The sequence below is a fragment of the Pyxicephalus adspersus genome, chromosome 12, assembly GCF_032062135.1.
Source record: "Pyxicephalus adspersus chromosome 12, UCB_Pads_2.0, whole genome shotgun sequence".
In the NCBI taxonomy this organism is placed as follows: Eukaryota; Metazoa; Chordata; class Amphibia; order Anura; family Pyxicephalidae; genus Pyxicephalus; species Pyxicephalus adspersus.
In genome coordinates this window covers 27029631-27050712 of record NC_092869.1, presented here as the reverse complement: position 1 = coordinate 27050712, position 21082 = coordinate 27029631, and the positions used below count along the sequence as shown (strand labels likewise).

General features: G+C 36.7%; 1 protein-coding gene across 5 annotated transcripts in view; it reads left to right on the top strand.

The window, feature by feature from the left end:
• The window catches only part of SIPA1L1 (signal induced proliferation associated 1 like 1), a 139104-nt gene extending 118344 nt beyond the window's left edge, over nucleotides 1-20760 (top strand). For 3 of the 5 annotated variants that reach the window (XM_072428787.1, XM_072428784.1, XM_072428785.1), the window contains 9 exons: nucleotides 388-503; nucleotides 1074-1513; nucleotides 5812-6051; nucleotides 6462-6621; nucleotides 9180-9387; nucleotides 11842-11988; nucleotides 14133-14247; nucleotides 15165-15246; nucleotides 18395-20760. In XM_072428787.1, coding sequence (XP_072284888.1) covers nucleotides 388-503; nucleotides 1074-1513; nucleotides 5812-6051; nucleotides 6462-6621; nucleotides 9180-9387; nucleotides 11842-11988; nucleotides 14133-14247; nucleotides 15165-15246; nucleotides 18395-18538 — 1652 coding nt within the window. In that variant the 3' untranslated portion in view covers nucleotides 18539-20760. The remainder of the gene's footprint in view (nucleotides 1-387; nucleotides 504-1073; nucleotides 1514-5811; nucleotides 6052-6461; nucleotides 6622-9179; nucleotides 9388-11841; nucleotides 11989-14132; nucleotides 14248-15164; nucleotides 15247-18394) is intronic. The other 2 variants (XM_072428786.1, XM_072428788.1) reach the window with 2 other exon arrangements.
• The last annotated feature ends 322 nt before the right edge of the window (nucleotides 20761-21082 follow it).

Sequence of the window (21082 nt, the reverse complement as noted above, 5' to 3'; positions counted from 1 at the left end):
AAAAAAATAGGATCACTTTTTGCATCAAAAAATGACAGAATTAGAACGCTAGGGGGGTTAAAGAAAAAAAGTTTTACATTTTCCTAGAGGGAAATCTGAGGAAAATGGCAATCTATAATAGCTGACTTTTTCATTGGAAAATGTTATTTCCATGGCTGCTATGCTAATTTGGGAGCTTCAGTACTAACCCAAAAATCATGTTGTTTTAGGATTTCAGTTTTCACTTACTTTCCATAATTGTATGCTTGTTTTGTGTTAGTGTGTAAAATTGTTTAGCTGCAAACAACTTAGAGACTTTTTGTTTTTTTAAAACCCATGACTACCCTTTTATATTAGTACAAGTTTCTTTTTATGTAAAGCCTGAAATCATGTGAACATGTGTTACAGAACCAACATGTCACCTGCCAGCAGTGTCAAAAGTACATCCATCATACAGAGACAGCCCGACAGGAAGACTGATCCGTCAAGATCCTGTACATCTCTCTCCTCACAAACAGGGACAGGTCTGGATTAACATTTTTCACTATTCTAATTTTGAACATTGATGACATTCATTTAGATCATTGTGGGTAATATCAGTGTAACTGTCACATTATTGTATTATTGTATATTGATAATGTTGCAACCAGCATAACATTCACCATGGCTTTTTTCACATCTGTCCTATGTGCTCATTGTGAACCTGGTCTCATCTGTGAAGAAAACTAGTTTCCAATGACTAACCTGCCATTTCTAGTTTAAACAAACCCCACTGAGGGACATTGGGTTTACATGCCAACCCTCATGTTTGAGTCTGTTTAGAAACATGCACACAGGTAGCGCAATAGAGGTCATCTTGTTTGACTGCTGCAGTGCTCCTCCTGTTTCTCTTTGAGCAAATGTGCAGATACAGGTTGTCCCCGAGTTATGCACATCCGACATACCGACAACTCCTAGATAAAACTGATTCAGAATATTCCTCCTAACTGTAATGTCCCAAATATTATGTCTGGTTTTACATTTGTAAATAAATAGTATGGTATGGTCAGCTAACTCACAAGTAAGTTTTTAAGAATAACCACTTTATTTTTCAGACCGACAGCCATTACTCTAGTCACTCCAGCACCAATACTCTTTCCAGCAATGCGTCCAGCGCTCACAGTGAAGAAAAGTGGTATGACAGCGGTGAACGAATTGACTCCGAAAGCTACAGCTACATGCAAGGGACATCTGCAGATAGTGGCATTGACACTACATCATATAGCAACAATCATGTCAACTCCACCCTCCCTGGGGCTTCTGCTACTTCCCCACGCTCTGGCCCTCCTAAGGAAAAAGTGGCTCCTCTGTGGCACAGTGTCAGTGATGTGGGATTGATTTCTGATAGGACTTGTGATAGAGACTCTCATGCTTTGGATGGGAAAAGGGAATCTCCTGTCACTATGGAGAATCACACTAAAGTTCCAATAGGCACCAAGCCATTAACCAGAGAAAACAGTTCTTACAGCCTCAGTGATGCTGCATCCCATACCAGGTAGTGAGCACTATTTTATTATATTGTTCTTGTTTAATCTTCTACTCTTTGATGTGATAGTAATGGTGATGGATGTTCTGCTTTGCCAAATCTTCTTAAACCAACCTGCCATCAGAGCAAGATGGAGGACTAGTATTCTTTCAGTTTTTTACTGCAGATATTTACCTTAAGCATTTTTCCCACTAAAAATTTTTTTTTTATTTTAATTTCACAATTTTTTGACATACAACCAAAAAATACAAAATAATATTTGACTAAGGCTACATACACATGTTCAAAATTTGTCTATGCAAAGGGTTTTGCACGATCCTTTCCAATGACAAAAGACTGAACGAGCACTTATACACATTATACACCGTTATGCTCTATGGACTGCGGAGGGGGAAGGACAATGGAGCAGCACCCCACTGTGCTCTCTCCCCTTCTCTTCTATTACAGTCGTTTGTGGACCTGCCGGAATGGATTCATGTATGTCAAACGCTGTACACACGCCTGTTTCCCATCCAAAACTAGCCCGGATGATAATCATCTGACCTGTACCTAGCCTGGTGGAAGTGGAAACAAATTGTATTATTTTGTTTTTACCATATTTTTGAATGGATGTCTTTTGTTCCTAATTAGGTTACAACTGCATTTGTTTTACACCTTGATATTGTACAGTCTGTTCTTCTTGATGGATACATTATTTGCTGTTATCGCAACTTTTTAGATTTTGCATTCATTTTCTTTAGACCAGCTGAGTTTAAGTACAAGGTATTGCCAAGAGTCTGACAAGCTCTGCTGTGTACAAGTAACTGTAACTAAAAAAGCATGTTATGATACAATAATGATTTTAGATATGTTTACAATGTTATTAGTGAATTACAAGCTTTAAGCTGCGTACACACTTCCAATTTTTATCGTTGGAAACGAACGACGAACGAACGATCGATTGGGCAAAAATCGTTCGTAAAAAAAGTAACCAACGACGCCGACGAATGAGGATAGTCGTTGGAAATGAACGACCCGACCGGCGGATCGGATTGGACGACGATCGTTGACCATCTATCATGTGTACGGTCGTTCATTGATCGTCCATGGTCTGAGCATGAGCGGTGAACGAACGTTCGCTCACTTCGTGTGGTGCACGTCACTTCCTGTATCGTTCAAACGATCGCATCTATCGTGTGTACAATATCTGCGAACGATCGTGTCGTTATCTGTATGTACAGGATCGGTGCTATACGATCGTTCGCAGATATCGTGCAGGATCGTTCGTCGTTCGTTTACCAACGATAATAATTGGAAGTGTGTACGTAGCTTTAGGTTTTGTTGTTTTAGTAATTTAAAGAAAACAAGCAATGATAGGACATTGGATTTATATTTGACATTCTCTTTAGCTTTAAATGTTCTGTCTGAGACTGGCACTTTGTCTAAAGTTTAAGGAATTGGAGACCACCTCACTTCTGTTCACTTCAATTTCTATTAAAGTTTGAGAGTGCCTTACAGGGTCCATAGGCTAAGCCATATTAGGTCCATTTGTTCCCCTATAGGTATCAGTCTGTATCATTTCACAGTGTTGGCCATGTATTTAGCCATATATTTCCACTGAGAAGCAAAACTGAGATTTTTGTAAACGCTCAAAAATTATCTGCAGGCCATCAGTAAACAGAATTAAATGGGCTATATTAATAATATTTAATTTGTTGAAGTAAGATTAGTATATTGACTGATCCAAAGTGTTGTCATCCAGATTTTTTAATTCACAATCAGACCTATAGCATGGCTCCGTGTTTAAGGAGCAGTTATATAAAAGTTTGTTTGGTAAAACTCCTCTGACATACAGTTAAATATTAACAGGATGTGCTATACACTTTTGTTGGCTGGCAAACCTAAATATACTGTATTATTTTAAAAAAACTTCTTTATATTTCACATTTTTGAGAAGTTGACTTGTACAGAGAAATTGCAGGTACTGCTGTCAGGCTTTTCCATTTTTCAACTTGGGTGGCCAAACTGTTTTTTAATTTTTCACATTTTTTTTTCAAAATACAACCTTGGCAGATTGTCATTGTCCAACCCACCAAAATATATATTCTATTCTTACAAGCAGTGTAAATGCAGCTGCGGTAAAGTTTGGTGAAGCAGCCATAAGCATTGTTGTGTGGCAAGCAATTAATATGTGTACATGTGATTCTTGTATTGTAAGAAGGTACTTATGTATTGGCTCCAAATAGGGACCAAAAAGTGCCACCATCCTCTTAAAAAAAAAAAAAAAAAAAAAAAACAGGGTTTGCACCATAATTCATAATAACAGTGGTAAAATGTGTGGTATGTTTTAGTACCTAAAATGGTTGTAGTGCAGTCTTTTGTTTAATACAGAAACCGCATTCTTTAATTCTATATTAAAATGCACAACATATATCAAATATTTGTCACATTGCTACAAGCATAGCTTACATAAATAGTTATGTCGTATTTTAAGTTTTGATCAAACTATTACCAAGTATGTCAAGTGGTTTGGCATTTTTACATTATTTATCTTTAATCCCTTTCTACATATTGGTTTTACCCTCAGTGGCCACTTTATTAGGTACCTACTCATTTATGCATGTAGCCAAACAATGAATTTATATGGAGCTCAACCAAAACATTCAGACTGACTTTAAATATTAGAAACAAAAAAAAAATTTGGTGCCCAACCTTTTTTCATCTGGGGGCTGCTGTTTACATTAGGATAAAACTCGCAGGCCACAATGCAAACAAACATTAAAGATGTATGTTTAAAACTAGAATAGTTTTAATTTAAAATGAAATTACATTGAAATGTTTCTTGCTACTCTTAAGAAACACCAAATAAAAGAGATGACAAATCAAGAATTTTTGCACTCACCATTTGATGCTCATTTTATTAGTGCAACATTTTATTCATGAAAGATACAAAACGAACGCCATCATACAGTGCTGACTGGTCATACATTGCTCCCCTCTCACCATTCCTGTACCTAAGAGCAGTAACTTGGTCTTGAAATTGCCCCCCTAAATGTGAAAATACCCCTTACTGTTATTAGGACTTTATGCTTGTGATCCCATGTCTGGCAACTTGTTATGCTTAGGGGCTGAAATTATATTTAGTGACCCCCCTCAGGGTCCTCTTTGTACCCTAAAAATTTCACATTTCTGTGAAAATCAGTGTAGGAGATATGAAGGTTTATACATGGCGGTAATGACAGCAGCATGGACACAGAGGCAGCTCTCATGGTGCTGTAAGAGGGGTGGTATTATCTCACAGTACCAGGTGGGCGGGGAGCAGCCAGAGCTGCATGGCCAGGTCTATAGTACACACCCACCCTCAGGGAACTCGCATTGAGCATGCTCAGAAAGCTACCTCCCCTGATGGCACAAACTCAAAACATAGGAGATGAGGAGAGGGCTGGATGTGGTCTGCAGGCTGTAAGTTAAGCACCATTGATCCAAACAACTAACCCTGGAATGATGGTTCATGCCAGATTTTGTGGTGGCAGAACCTGGAAGACTGCTGATCTGGGATTGGCAGTACAGTTTACTGAGAATGGTGCATAAGATATGCATTGAGGGATAGTTCTGTGTGCAAAACCTTTTGAGAACAGTAAGAGAACCAGACAGGCTTCAGGCTTTCACAACCTCTTAGACAACCACCTTCTCCATTGGTGAGCAGGATAACCACTATGTATGCACACATGCCAATCCTTGAAGACACTGGGTTAGAGCAGCAGGCTTGGTTCAAGTCCTGCTTGCTATGAGCATAAAAATTAGGTAATAGTAAGCGCCTGATCACCAAAACTGAAAGATTGGAATTTTTCAGTACATTGATTTCTAGTAGAGAAGCACTTGCTAAATGTAATGTAGAATTTATAAATCAGACCAAACTGCATAACTCTGCGGGTCATTGTCAGCAGCGAATGTCCTCACCAGGCAGAATACAATTTCATAAAGAATTCAGGCAGGTCTAAAAACAAAAGTTCTATCTGATAATAGGCGTGTCTAGTGAAGTGGCCAGTGAGTGTATAAAGTTTTCCTTAAAATTGTTTCGTCATAAGAAACAACATTAAATTCCCCCCAAAAGATTGATCCTACTGTTGCATATGAATATTTGTGATTAAAACCTGAATGAACATACTCTTTCTCTATGTTCATTTGACTGTTCAATGAAGGTGCAATGTTAAAACTTATTTTTTTGTGGCAAACTTTGGCTCAAACCCTGGGTAATGGTGTAAATGATCTACACAATGGGTGGAATAAACAGCAATTAAGATTAGCTTTCTCTCATTCTCCCCCAGCACCATGAGCTCTCGGCACTCAGCAAGTCCCGTTGTTTTCACTAGTGCCAGAAGTTCACCCAAGGAAGAGTCTCATTCTGCCACTTCCCCACAGCTCGCACCTTCTTTCTCCTCTTCCTCCTCCTCCCCTTCTGGTCCTAGGACTTTCTACCCTCGCCAGGGGGCAACCAGCAAGTACCTGATTGGATGGAAAAAACCTGAAGGGACTATAAACTCTGTGGGCTTTATGGATTCAAGAAAGTAAGAGCCCTTTCTGTTCTGTTGTCAAATCGTAAAAGCAATGTCATGTTGGCTTGGCAAATCTTCTAAAGTTTTGTACACCAGATTGGAGAGAGACAATTTATTAAACTTTTTGGAATGTGTTGCATGTTTTACATTTGCAGCTTTGTTTCCTGACAAATTCTTGTATTTGTCTCTTTATGTCACAAACTGAAATTTGAGTCCAGGTTTCTTCCTTTTAACAGGTATTGACGCATGAGTTTGTGGTGGCGACACCAAAACTAGACTTTCTCCTTTCTTTGCTTCTTTCCATCGCTTTATTAGTTTGTACTGCTAATCAAAAATGTACATGTTATACTTTCTTTTTATTCAGATGTCACTTTTCTAACCTTTTTGTTTTCTTTGTGTGTGTTTTTTTTTCTTTCATTAAGACGGCACCAGATTGATTGTATAGAGATGCCACCCACCAGGCTGCGTGCATCAATTAGAGACTTGCAGGCTTCCCCGAAGAGAGTGCCTACAGTTCAAGAGGAGCTTAAGAAGCTCATTGACTTGGAGAATCCACCTGCTGGATCAGAAAAGTCATTAAAGGTATGCCCACAAAATATTAAGCATTTTTTGACACAACAAAATATATTTTATTGTTTAAAAATGTATATTATGCATTTAAAATATTAAAAGAAATACAGCTTTGCAAGTATAATAAGATGTGCCCAGAGTACTTAGGAAGAGGAAGAGGTTACTCTTGCTGGACACATTCATAAATGTGTGCTTTAATTATAAACAGACTGCTGTTCCATAGCACAAACTAGCTTGACTCATCCAGACAAGAAAAAGAAGAGTCTGATTGCTGTAGAAATACATTAAAACAAATTGTAATTTAGGTACTGTTATAGGTGATGGCTATCTTTTTAGTCTCATAAATGAGTTCTGTGGAGCTTGTGCTGATAGCAGATCATTCACCTTTCCCTGAACTACATGATGCTGTCAAACTTCTGAAGTCACAACATATCTCCTAGAGTTCTAATCAAGCAAAGTGTGCACTGCAAGGTTTTTAGAACGGTTTGTCCAGGGGGCACAGTTTCTATGACAACAATAGAGTAAGTACTCCCCTCTGTGTTTAAAGCCAAAAAAAGGTGTTGCAAAATAGCAGGTTATGTCAAGATGTCAGACCTATTTCCCTTCTGAGCTGATGTCTTATGTCTGGCAGCATAGCTCTGCGTAAAAATGAAACTGTTTTTCATACAATGACTATCTGACCAAATGTATCCACTGTTCTAATAGTTATTTAGGTTAGCCATACATGGTACAATACCTGTAATTAATGTACCTTAAGTGAACATCAAGAAACCTTGGATTGGGCTGTATGGGGCTCCCGAAATAATGAATGCTGGACTGGAAAAGCTCATAATCACACACAGACTTTTCAATACATTTCAGTGCTATCAGGTAACATACGTCCAGAGTGAAAAGGAAGTTCACATAAGCCACATGATATTCCAGTGTTAAGGGGAACAGTTTATGTAAAAAAAAAACAAAAAAAAACAAAAAAAAACCTGCTTTATATGCAAAAACTACACAGTTAAACAAGAAGTCATGTCATGCATCCTGGTACATCACCAGAGAAAATATGTCCGATGAAGGATGGACCAATATTAATTTCAGTGGCAATTTTTTTTTTTTAATATACTCCCTTTCGTGTATAGGCCAGATTTTAGTATCCATGTAATAAATTGCAGCTTTATGCAAACGTTGCTAAACTTTGGAGTGGTGATCATAATTAGGAGTGTTTGATATAAAATCTGCCGAACTTACAAAAAACAGTTTAAGAAAAAGTAAATAGTCCTCCCAGTGTAGATTATAGAAAACTAAGCAATATGAAATAAGAAATAATATAAATGCCATGAAGACATACCTAACATAAAAATATTTGTGTGGTATCCACCTGGTTAAAGGTTTTTATTTCTTCTAGATCTTAAATTAATCCCACCCAAAGAGAGATGAGATAACCTTGATGGTATAAGCCTAACACGCAGCTATTATCTATTATCAAGAATATGTCCTTTTTCCACTGGTATATACTTAATAATCTTAATAAAAAATACAAATAAGAATTTTTACCATTTTTAAGCAGTTCGTATTCCTCTCCTAAATAACTTTGTCTTCGATCTAGTACTTAGCTTTTTGATATTTTGGAATATAAAAGCTGTACACCTTTTGGTTTTGTACCTTACATGATAATATATGATGACACAATTGGCCTAACTTATTAAAACTCCCCAAGACTGGAGAAGATACACTTTCATCAGTGAACATGGGTGATCCAGAAAACCTGCAATGGATCTGGTTCAAGATTGATAACATTTGCTAATAGCAAATTATTTTGCTGGTTTACACAGGTTCACTGATGAAAGTGTATCCTCTCCAGCCTTGGAGGGCTTTAATAAAACAGGCCCAATATACCCAATTAGTGACTATCACTAATGTGGACTTTTTTTTAATAACATTAAATTTGTCTTTCAGTTTACTTTAATAATATTCGGGAAAGGTGGATTACTTTTTTTTCCTTTGTGTTCTAGAGGTTTCTGTTGGCTTTCTCAGTGTTTCAAAATTTCCTTTGTATCTTTGCTGCTGGTATAGGCCAAACGTCACTTATTGCTTGTTAAAGGATCAACAGATCTCTCTCTTCCAACTTGCTTTAGAGACATTCTATGACCACCATAGACAATAAATTGTGTCTTTGTGTTGTTCAAATCCTATTTGCTTAGAATATTTAAAACAATACTACTGTTAGGTTGCTCAACTCAAGAGGTCATAGCCTCAAAAAATAATTGATTAGTATATTCTCTTTCCAACAATTTCTGACTTCAAATGGAACTTGTTCAAAACTTAAATTCATAGTAGTGATCAATAACATAAGAATATGTATTAAGGCGTAATTGTTTATAGGAATAGTAAGTGGAAGGGGGAGCTATTTTTCTTATATTATTATTTTTTATTATTCTATGCATTGATCATTACCTTACTCCTTCAGGTAAATCGGTTTATTGCCATTAGAAAGTAGGGTAAAATAACATTACCATAATAGTGAGCTAGGAGTACATTTTGAATCTTAAGACTTTGTCTTTTTTTGTTCTTTTTCTCTTCAGTCATCTTTTCCTACAACTCCAACTAGCAAGCGGTCTTTGCACAGGACACTTTCTGATGAGAGTATCTACAGCAGCCAGCGAGAGATGGTATTCATCAATGCACGCACATCACTCCTGGACCAGGCACTGCCCAATGATGTCCTCTTCAGTAGCACCTACCCATCTCTAAATAAGTCCCTGCAAATGCGCAGACCATCATATACGCTTGGTAAGAAGTCAGTATGTGGTGAGAAATAACACCATTTCATACACTGGAATGCACGAGTGGCTATAATCTAGAAAAATGTCTGTCAGCTGCTAAAACCCTTTAGTTATTCTAGCCCAATATGTGGGAAATATTCTAGAAAATTTGTATAGTCTTTAATTGCAAAGACCACTGACCATATCATAGAAATATTGATGCACTATAATTGGTGAAGATGGCATAATGCATTGATGCTTTTTGTGTTATTTTTTACCATTTACCCCGTGTAGCCAGCATTATTCTTACAAAAGTAGGGTTTTAATATGAAGCATAAACATTTGTTTTTCCTAATGAAGCATTAGGAAAGACACTTCATTATTGGCCATCAGCCTAAGAATTGTAGAGCGTTTACACATTTGCTTATCCTCCTGACAGATCAGTCAAGGGGAAATATAGTAGTTTTCATCTAATTTACACAGAATTTTTACTAACTGTACATCAATTGTGTTCTCTGGTAGCACAATCAATTGATTTTTCACTAACAGTCTACATTTAATTCTAGCAAGTCAATTAAATTAAAAATCAGTTAAAGTATAATAGACTCTGGTATAGCTATCATAGCAAAGGAATATGTAACTGGTGTTGAAGGGCTGATTAACTGCTTTTCTGTTTTGTTTTCCCTTAGAGCTTTTTCATGTGGTTTTGTAAAACCACAAATCTCTTGCCTCACAACTCTCAAAACCTTGTATAAAAAAAATGTAAGGCAAAGTAGACAATGCAATTTTACGCATTTAAAAAAAAAAGCATTTGGAACCTTTTTGGGTTTGACATCCTGGTCACCCTTTACCACACACCAGTTGCTGGCTTTTATCTGATCATTTTTTTCTGATACCTTAAGCATATTACCAGAAAACTACTCCTCCTTTTTATAATTATTACCTTAAATTACTCAGCCCAGCTTTGTTCAATGTGAAATGTGTGTACACTATTCTTTCAAGTACAAAAATAAAACTACTGTAGCATCATTTGCATGAAATAATTTTTTTCTGTCTTATTACCTTGTCGTGTTTTTTTCAGACAACCTATGAAAAGATGCTGTATTTTTTTTTTGTTGTTATCCTGGTTTAGAGTGCTTTGTGTTCCTGTGCAAACCACAAAATCTTTTTCATGCTAAATGTGCAGACAGTTAATAATTCAATTTTCAAAACAAACACTGTGTGTCTTTATGCTGCCCATTAACTGGAAAATACACCCTAATTATACCTGGAATAAATTTCGGTGTTTTTGGAATGTGGCGATTTTCTGTTCTTTTATTTTACGCCTCCCACTAAGTGCTCAGGAACTGAATTCTGTACACAAACAATTCTAAAGAACATTTCCAAGCTTTAGCCCCTTTCATACATCCACAATTATTTGCAGCAACGTGATTATAATTATCTATGTTACAATTTGGATGTGTTTGCAAACAGAGTCTAATTGGCTAAATTTTCAGCTATTGAAAAGGTTGGTTTGTTCGCTCTAAATCAGCGACAGCAAGTTATTAACGTTTTCAGATGTGGGCATCTGTCGATAAGGAATTTTGCACTGCATCTTTCAGTTATAAAGGAAACCGCTATTTCAGAAGTCACTGCTTATAATGGTAACCTCTAAATGCTGTTTATACATGATGTAGCCACAGAACAGTAACATGTTTTAAGAACAGCAGTCAATATCATGTGTGTTGGAGCTGCGTTGTATTGAATTGCCATTGTACTGTAGTGCGATTTATGATGAATGGCACCACGTATTGCTAATGTAACTTATAGATATGGCCATACTCCTAAGTACACATGCAAAAAATAAATTGGGCTACAAGTGTGCATGATGCTTTTTGTGTTATTTTTTACCGTTTACCCCTTGTTAGTATATATGGAATGCTGTAGCATGACCTATTATGAATCCATATACATTCACACTTTTATCTTTAGGTTTCCAGGATCAGTTAGACCTATGTAATATGTATCTGATCTCAAACAAGTACAAAGAAAAGGAATTCTGGCACTCATTTACAATTATGCTTGTTCCAACACTCTAATGAAAATGTATCAAAACCAGGTCTAGTCAAGCATCTAGCGTTTTCAAAAGAGGGCCAGTAATGGCAGCCTATCTGGTTTTTTTTTAATGACAGAGTCACTTTTAAAAGTTTCATTTGCTGTTCTGTGTAGTTAACTGGTCCACTTGAAAAAAAAAAGCCAGGGAAAAAAGGACAAGGCTGAAAAGGTAGTAGTGGTCTTTCCAGTTGGGTTTAGGGATCAGATGGTTTCTTCAGAGATGAGGCATAGAACCTAAAACCCAGTGAAAGTTTTCTGTGACTATCACTGCTCTTTAAAATATTGTGGGTGTCAATCAAGGTGTTTTAGAGCTAAATGACAGCTTTTGCAACTTTTTTTTTAAATTTGCCATCATCATCAGCTTTTTTTTTTAAATTGTATTTTCCAGGTGAATTTTCTGCCTCTGATACCTCCCTGACAGACATTCATGATCAAAGAAGGCAGCCTATGCCTGACCCTGGCCTAATGCCTCTGCCAGATGCTGCATCAGACTTAGAATGGTCAAATTTGGTGGATGCTGCCAAAGCCTTTGAAGGTAAGCAGTTTTACGCAAAACAGGCAGCAGAAACCTAGGTTTGCACCCAAGGCTTTATTCTCTGCATAGCTCAAACATACTACTTAGGTTGGTTACAGTTCTCCTTTTCTATTTAAAGAAAATTAAGGACCAATCTTGCAATCATAAGTTTGTTTCTTCTACTTCATTGTACAGTCACAAGTTGGAAGCAAAATGGTGTAATTTTTCAAAGGTCACTCCATTACCCCCTTAGTGTTGTAATTCTCAAAAGTGTTACATTTTTTTTGCATGGAAATTTATTTTACATTGTAGGCCTATAATTCTTAGGTATACCTCACCGAATCATGTCTAATATTTAATACATTAAAAAAAACCCACAAAAATCTGTTAAAAAATAAAAAAATAGCGTAACATGTACAACATAAACTTGTAAATTTATTATCCCTACATCACACTTTTCTTTGCTGAGGACTAGGCTGTATTCCTAGTCTGCAGCTCCAGCTTTCTCATACACAACTCTCATACTCCTGTCTTTGCACATGTTTTTGTGTACGGTAGGCCTTTATTAATTTTATAGCTTGGGAAGTTGGTTAAAACTAAAGGCTTCTGTATGATACTGAAAAAAAGTTCCAAGTCCAGTTAGTTTTTGAACGGCAAGCCTCAGAATGTAAACAAATGTTCTTTAATGTTCAGAATGTAAAGCTTACAGCGGGAGGGTTTCAGCAAATATTTTTGTCAGTCCAGAAAGCAATGAGTAGGATTAGGTGTGGCAAATGTTAGTATGCTACAGACCAATGAATCAGCAGTGACATATTTCGTTACCTATTCTAGTGCAAGCGGTCACAACAGACCTGGTAACTCCTAGTTTGAAAGTTGTGTGCCATTATTGCCACACCATAACAACATTAGGTGGACTTCACAGGCAAGGGGACTAAAATAAATCTATAACTGCAGATGTGCTTATAATTAGGTGCTGCTAATTAGAAGCCTCACATTTTTACTGGGAGGCCAGAATTCTCTTTTAAGTTCACTAATAGGAGAAAATGCACTCTACATTTCCTACACTTGTTAATTGGAAACCACAGATTGCAGGCAATACTGCTTGTTGATAAATACCTAATCATTTAAGTATATAAAAATGTTTGAACAACAAAAGATTACAAGAAAGCTAGGGTATATTTGCGACAATAAACTTATATTGTGATAGAAAGATCAGTTCAAAATACATTCAGATACACATAAAAGCTTATGTATTTATTCCATCTAGTTGGTGTAGAGAGATGGTAGCTTAATAGTACAGTATAGTCCCTATTAGGATGGTAAGAGTTAGCGTCTCATATTCGACACTTGCCTTATATGGCATTATTGGCGTGGATGCCTATTGAAGCAAAGAGTTATGGGTTTTAATATTGAGAAGTCCAACCGTGTCAGGACAAATACTTAGTTTATACACGGGGTTGAAACCTTGTGCATGAAAGGAGTTTTAATGAAGGCGCTTATCCTTAGATGGAACATGTGCAGCAGGTGCATTAAACACGAGAAAAAAGCTAGGTCTAGGCTAGGTTGTCTAATTGGGTTGTGTTCTTTGTCAGAGATTCGGGATTCACAGCAGGAAACCATCTTTTTTAATGTTTTTATTTTTTTATTTTTTTTATACTGTTGTACAGCTATCTTTTCCACCCACACAACTAAAATGCTTTTTCCACTCCCTCTCAGATGTAGATCTGATTGTTATTTCACAATGCAATATTCACGTTCAAAGGAAAAGAAGTCTAATTTTTGTGAAGATTGTTCCTCTAGCATGTTGATAATTTTTTCTACTGTGTGTAGAGTGCTTTTCTGTTATATTTTTGGCTTATCAAAGAAGCTTTCACAAACTGTATTCTAGTATATAGATAACATCGGGCTCATGCAAAGCAAAGCGGATTGACAAAATGAAGGACCCAGTATTATCTATAAGACATCACTATTGATCAGCAGAAATAAGACTGTGTATTGAAATATGATTAGAGTCTGTTAGTTACTGCCATTTTTTGTGTGTCTTTCAATAAGCATGCATGTATCTTTACTTTTTCTTCTTGAAGCAATTACATATTAATTCATATTCATTATTGGCAGACAGTGCAGAATGTATCTTCATTGTAGTATTGTTACTACTGTTTTAGATCAGAGAGCTTCCTTCTTTACCTCTACAGAAGATGAGCACAGACCAGGAAGTTCAGCTTCAGTTGTTGACCAGCTGGAAGGTCAGACAGTTTCTCAATCCAGCTCTTACTATGGGTAAGAAATTTTCATTTTTAGCAAAGCAGATATAATTGAAGATTAAATTACCGAACCAGATTGGCTAGAGTTAGCATCTGTGTAACTTCCAGACTTTTTAGCCCCCTACTTTATTATCTGAAACATATACTTTTACTTTGCCATTAGTTGGCATGCACCTACCTTTACATTTTCTTTATTTCTAAAAGAACTGATAAAGGTGGCTCACCTTACCACCTGAAACTCTCAGACATAAAAATCAAAGACTGTGCCTTTTCAGCTCATAAGGTTCCAAGATTTCCCATTATACTTCATTAGGTGCTAAAACCTTATAGAAGTAAATGCAGTTTTGGAAGTTCCTTTAGAACTAATTCTTTCAGGCATCTTGACAAAAGGGCATAAACATGCATGCTAATTAAGAGCCATCCATTTGAAGAGTTCCAATATTGTCTCACAAAGAAACAACATTGTCAACTTTAACCCCCCTAGCGTTCTAATTCTGTCATTTTTTGATGCAAAAAGTGATCCTATTTTTTTTGCGTAGAAATTTTTGTTTATATTGTGGGCCTGTAATTCTTAGGATTAACTCCCGGGTATAATTATTATATTTATTTATTATACCCCGCCATCACAGCGGGATCGTGAGATCGCCGCTGGAGCGCGGGGATAAGGTAAGAGGGACCCTCAAAGGTACCCCGAGTGTGACTCGGGATTACCGCTTTTTGCAATTTTTTCCACCCCGAGTCACACTCGGGAATACCGCTAGGGAGGGTAAATACCAATGTTGTTAGACCAAAAGAACAAATATTTTGGGAGAATTAATTTCCTATAGGGGAAAAAATAAGTAATTATTTATTTGCCCAATAACAACAAATGTATCTAAATATGAATTGGTTTACATTACATAGCAGTATTTAACAAAATAATTATTTGCATAGGAAAGAGTCTCCTACTTCCCTCACCTCAAAGGTTGAACAGCTGGAGAGCATGCTGAAAATGTTGCAGTATGACCTACAGAAGGTAAGATGGCTTTGAATTGAATATTTCTATGTTCTAAGTTTAATTATTATTAAACAACTGCTATTTGGAATATAAAAGAAGGTGCAATGTGCAAACTTTTATGCACCCTTTCAACATTTTGTTTTGTTTTACAAAACTATTGGGATTGCTATGCCCTAACACTGACCTCCGTGTGCCCTCCTCCAGTAGTTAAAAGTAATTTCCACTATGGCCACTCTATCCCACATTGCCATATTTTTCTTTGCCACATCTATTTGGTCCTTCAGTACTGATCTTCAGCCATTTATCTGCACTTATGATGTAACTCCTGCACATTCTGCATGCTAAGAATGAATCAGGGGGTGCATGGGTATTTAAATAAAAGAGAGGATCACTCCTAGTTTCCTGTCACACTCTGGACGGTGCTTGCACAGACATCAGGTCAGGTGAAACATGTTCTCCCTTCTGTTTAACATTTGTCCTGGGACTCAGACATTAAGTCACTTTATACATGTGAGGTCCTGGTCCTCCCTTCCTCCCTGGTTTTCCTCTGTTGCCCTCCTGCACAACTATACTTTCTAAGCTCCTCTTCTCAGTCTGTTGTCCCACTACTAAAACTGGTTTACTCTTCCTTTCTGTTTTCAACTAGTGCCACAGTTTTCTTCTCACCTCATTTCCTTAGTTTTACAGCCCTAGCTACTCTCATTGTTAATCATTTTAGCTGTATCTCTCATATCAGTAGTATCAGCTGTCCAGCTTAGCCTCCCCTGTGCGAATACTCCCAGCTCTCTGTAGTTGACTTTCTACTTTCTATTTGACTTTCTACTTCTGTCATCACATGTAGATACACTTATTTATTTTCCTGTCCCTTAATCTTAAAGAGAAGGACCAATAGCCGTTGTGGACATAATCATCCTTAGAGAAGTTTCTTGTATGTAGAAACATCTTTTACATGAATAACATGAAGGCTGTAGTGTCTGTGGGTATTGCTGGAGTATTGCTTTATGGTTACCATATTAGTCATATTTAGACAATTGGAAACGGTTTACAAGTTATCAGTTTTCTTTATTGATCTAGTCTACATTTTTTTTTTAATTTAGTAAAAATTTCCAATAATGACTAAGGGCTTGTTGTTTATGTACTGTGAAGTCCAGTGCTCTTTACCTTACACATTGCAGTACTCAAGACCATTAGTAATTGCAAAGAAAACACACTGCCCCATGTAATGAATCCCAGTTAGCGCCACACATAAAAAAAAAAGCACAGGTGGTCATGCTTCATAGTATATTAGGCCCTAGCACGACACTGCCATTGCACTCATCTCTCCACCCAAACCATAAGTGACTGTATTAGTGTGGCTACTTTACACCTACAATCGTAATTTTGCATGTTAAAATCTTGTTTGCTAGAATTTATATGTTGCAGTGCAGATAGCCCGGTGAAATTATTTTTTTTTGGAGTAAATATGTTCTATGTTTATAAAGAAAACTGGCATAAAGTTTGATTCCTGATATTCATAATTTTGGGTTGGCAACTCTGAAAGTATTAAAGTTAAAGGGGTAAAAATACCGGTCAACAAACTAAAGATTTTTTTTTTGTGCCATCCCACATGAGAATTGTGGAACAAAACCGTTTCCTGCAGACATTTCTTAATAGAATATACAGGTGTTCAGTTCATCTGGGTTTAAAACTGCAAGCAGCCTGTGTAGGAGTAACCAGAAATGTCTTAGCATGTTTCTCTGACTATCCCCATCAGATTGTTCTATCACAGCAGGCAAAGGGATGGTCCCTGGAAATCTCCTGTTAAAATATTCCTGTGATATATCAGTATGCCGAAAAACTGATATTTATGCTTTTAATTTATAACCTTAACTAGTATTTAAAACTGTATTTTTAAAGAAATACACTGAGAAAAGTGTTAGACTCATTTGTATTTTAAAATAACACATATGTTACCCTTTATGGGAAACCAGACATATATTTGGGATAACACGTAATCCTGGCATATCATCCTTTATGTGAACACATAATTTACTTTTGTGATTTCCTCATTACACACAGAGATTTGAAATAATGTTCATGTGAATAGTATAGCTCCTTCTATTCTTACTCCTAGCTTGGCAAGTCTAGGGCTATGTACACACGTCAGACGATTCTCGTCCGATAATGACATCGGACGAGAATCTGGTGTGTGTACATCGCTCGTCGTCCGAACGACCGTCCTGGCAGATCCACGGACGTGGAACGATCGTGGTGAAAGTGAAGGGAAGAGAGCACAGTGGGGTGCCACTCCCTCGTTCTCCTCTCCACTCTCCATAGAGCAGAACAGCGCTGTATGTACAGTGTTGGTTCATGCATCATGCAGTCTTTTGTCATTGTAAAGAATCATGAAAGATCCTTTTCAACAATAATTATTGCATGTGTGTACCCAGCCTTACCTAAAAAAATTATCTTCCATGATACAGTGGTTCCCTCATTATATATGTAAAATATTCTATTTAGTATGGCATAGTGAAGGGAGTGGGCACAAGCTGCATTTTGCTGTACTGAAGTTTAAAACCTAGTCCACATTGCTCTGCACACCACTAAAGGTTTAATGTATAGTCTGAAGCACCATACAAACAGATATCAAAATAGAGAGTCTTTGCACGTTTCCCACACCAGATACAAATTCATAAATCACCTTTATGAATGTACAAAACATTCTAAAGGTCTGTCAGTCTAATTGTGTTGATCACCTAGGAGTTTTGAGTCTGCAAATACTTTTAGCGTGAAACTGTGTTTTGATTATGAAAGACCAACTCTTGTGGCTATTCATACCTACTGCTTTCCCTTTGCTCTGTTTGCATGCAGGAGCAAAAAGAACAAGTAGAGTTTACGCTCCATGCCATGACTTCAAGCTCACGTAGATTGCCCCTACATCTTTGTGAAAGTATTGAATGCATGTGTAGTTAAAGCAAAGCATATTATGGCAGAACTAACATAGTCTAAAAAGAAGTATTGTGCTTGTTGCATATTACACCTTTTCTTCTGCTTTCCCAGTACAGCCCCAGGTAGAGAAAGAATGTTGTGTTTGCTATTAGCACCACACACAATTGTTTGTTAAATTTTGAAATGATAACTGTATATAGTAGAATTTTCTAATCATGGTTTATTTGTGTCCTTGAAGGAAAAAGAAGACAAAGCAAATCTCCAAGCAGAAGTGCAACTTCTGCGAGAAGATAACCTGCGCTTACAGGAAGAATCCCAGAATGCCTCAGCCAAGCTTAAAAAGTTCACAGAATGGGTGTTCAACACTATAGATATGAGCTAAGGGACCACATAGGGACCCCAAAGAGACAACATAGACCCCGCAATGCGGAGCACTAGACCCTCATCTTCAGTTGTACACCATAGAACTTTAGCTACCTGCACTTGGCTCCTAATGTACAGATGAACAAAAGTCATAATGTTCCCCATAATTTTCCTGTTTCTAACTGCCTGCATGATTTCAGCAAATTATCTCTATATTCACTGCCTAAATCTTGGCAATAACAGGAAATCTTATTAATAACTGCTGAAATGTGAATATTTCTGTTAAAAATAATGTACAGTTTGAAATGAAAAAGTTTGCCAATCTCGTCTAATATTGGGCAGTTTATAACTATTGCCATAGTAATTACTTTATTTTTCACTTTAGCTTTCTAAAGCTATATCATGGAATTCTTTTCAGATGCAAAATTGGACAAGAAAATCAACGTAAGCCATCTAATATCTGTACAGTACAACTTCTATATTGTGCTGCGTTTATCAAACAAGAAGTAAGAGTTTTTCATTGCTTGTCTGAGTGTTAGTGTAATATAGTGTACAATATAGCCATATAACAGAAGGCTTCTTGTGCATTCTTACCCCAACACCCCTCCTGTCCCTGTTTTAGATATGGTGACATTTTCCATATTTATCTTACACAACAGCAATAATCCCCATGTTTATTGACAAACTCTAGATAGAGGTTTTTAATGCAAGCAAAACACTTAGTGATTGGTTGGCATGCTGCCGTATTTAATCAAAGTTTACTGATTTCATCAATGGTAATTTTATACATTGTATGTCCCACGATCCACTTTTCAACATGTTGTGCTATTCACTGACTTACCTTTTGCTTGTGATGTGGGGATGATGATGTAGGTGCTATAATGTTCCTCTAATTTCCATAGCATTCCATACTACACTCTACTTAATTGGCATTCTTTAATAATGATAAAGTTTGGTCCTTACATTTTGTTGTAAAATTTGTCTGTCCCTGGTGGACTTGTTTACAAAAGGTGATGAAAAATAGTTAAAAAAGGGTTTTTTCTTTCTTTTATTATTTCTAATTTAACAAAGCACTATAATTTGTGTGTTTAGACCAGTTTTTAATTTTAATCTTATTTAGAAATGCACGCTATTGTTATTTTTAGAACAACAAATTTTGGGGGTTGATTATTGTCTGTAGTGTAAAAATCACCTACCTTGATTATAAAAATCCTGTACCACATAGTTAAATTGTGCAGATTTTATCGATATTGAAGCAGAAAGGTGACATTGGTTTTGGTGCTGCCTCGGAAGGCAGCTTCACTTTGGGCTAAATATTTAAGCAATATAGATTGAATGAATTTAAGAAAGTTTCATACACCTTTTCTAGGTTTCCCACATATTTTATGCTCTGCACTAGAGGACAGTAAGGATAATGGAGGTGTCCGTGCATTTGAGCCCTCTGGGGTTTATGATAGTCCAGGGAAGCCCTACAGCCCATCAGAGTTGGAACAGTTGTTTCTTTAGTATACGTTCGGAGGTAGCCTCTGATTTTCACTTGATGACATCATTATCATAGACATGATGTCATATGCTACCCATTCCCCACTCAGGGGCCCACAGAAGATGTTACTCTTGTTCTATAAACTATACATATCCTAAAACAGTTTGAAGTTTGCCTATATCTAAATTTTTAAACTAAACCCTATATTTGTTACCAGATTCTATCTAGGTTGAGAGATTTATATTTTGTAAGAAAATGTAATTTGTTCTCTAAAAAGAAGGAAAAAAATATGGTTTGCTATGCTTCTTCAGTAAAGTCTGTGACTGCTTGAGATCTGTTTCTTTGCATTGGTCAAATATGCTTTTTTTTGTTTTTTGGATTTGTTTCAAAAACCAGAAAAGGCATGTACAGAAATCCACACGGCGACATAGCCTACCATATTATTTACCTTGCTGTGTCATTTGGTGAAATGTTCCAATGGCCATCAGAAGTGTTTGAGTGTCTTTTTTTAAATGAGTGTATGAAGGAGATTTATATAGTCATGGCTGGTATAACTTGTACATTGATTTTTGCGAGCCTTTCTCAATTGTACTGAAATAATGTTTTGATTTTAAATTTTTTTTTTGTTTCTATTTTGCTGGGAATGGTAGGCGCTCGAGACCAGCTATTTATTAGAATTTTGCAACAAAGCTGTATTGTATCTAAGGTTGCAGAAAAAAACCTGTAAATTCTGACAATAAATCTGGTTTTAAAAGAGATTGGTGTGTTTTATTTATACTCTACACAAAGCAAAAGAATAATACTTTGGGAACAGGCCAGAGGACACGCATCGTGAGCAGCGCTAATGTTCCTCTATGAATGACTCACAAAAATATTAATCATTTTCTGGTTTTCTGCAGAGGGCGCCTACAGAATTGGCCAGTGCTACATAATAAAAAGCACAGCTGTGAACCAGGATTGCTGAAGTACATAAAGAATAATTGTGTTATCAAATTACTTTTCTTTTCCACCAATGACCATGGACATGAGTTATGTGGGTGATCTCCCTAAACCATATTCTGTTCACCACCCAGTACGTAT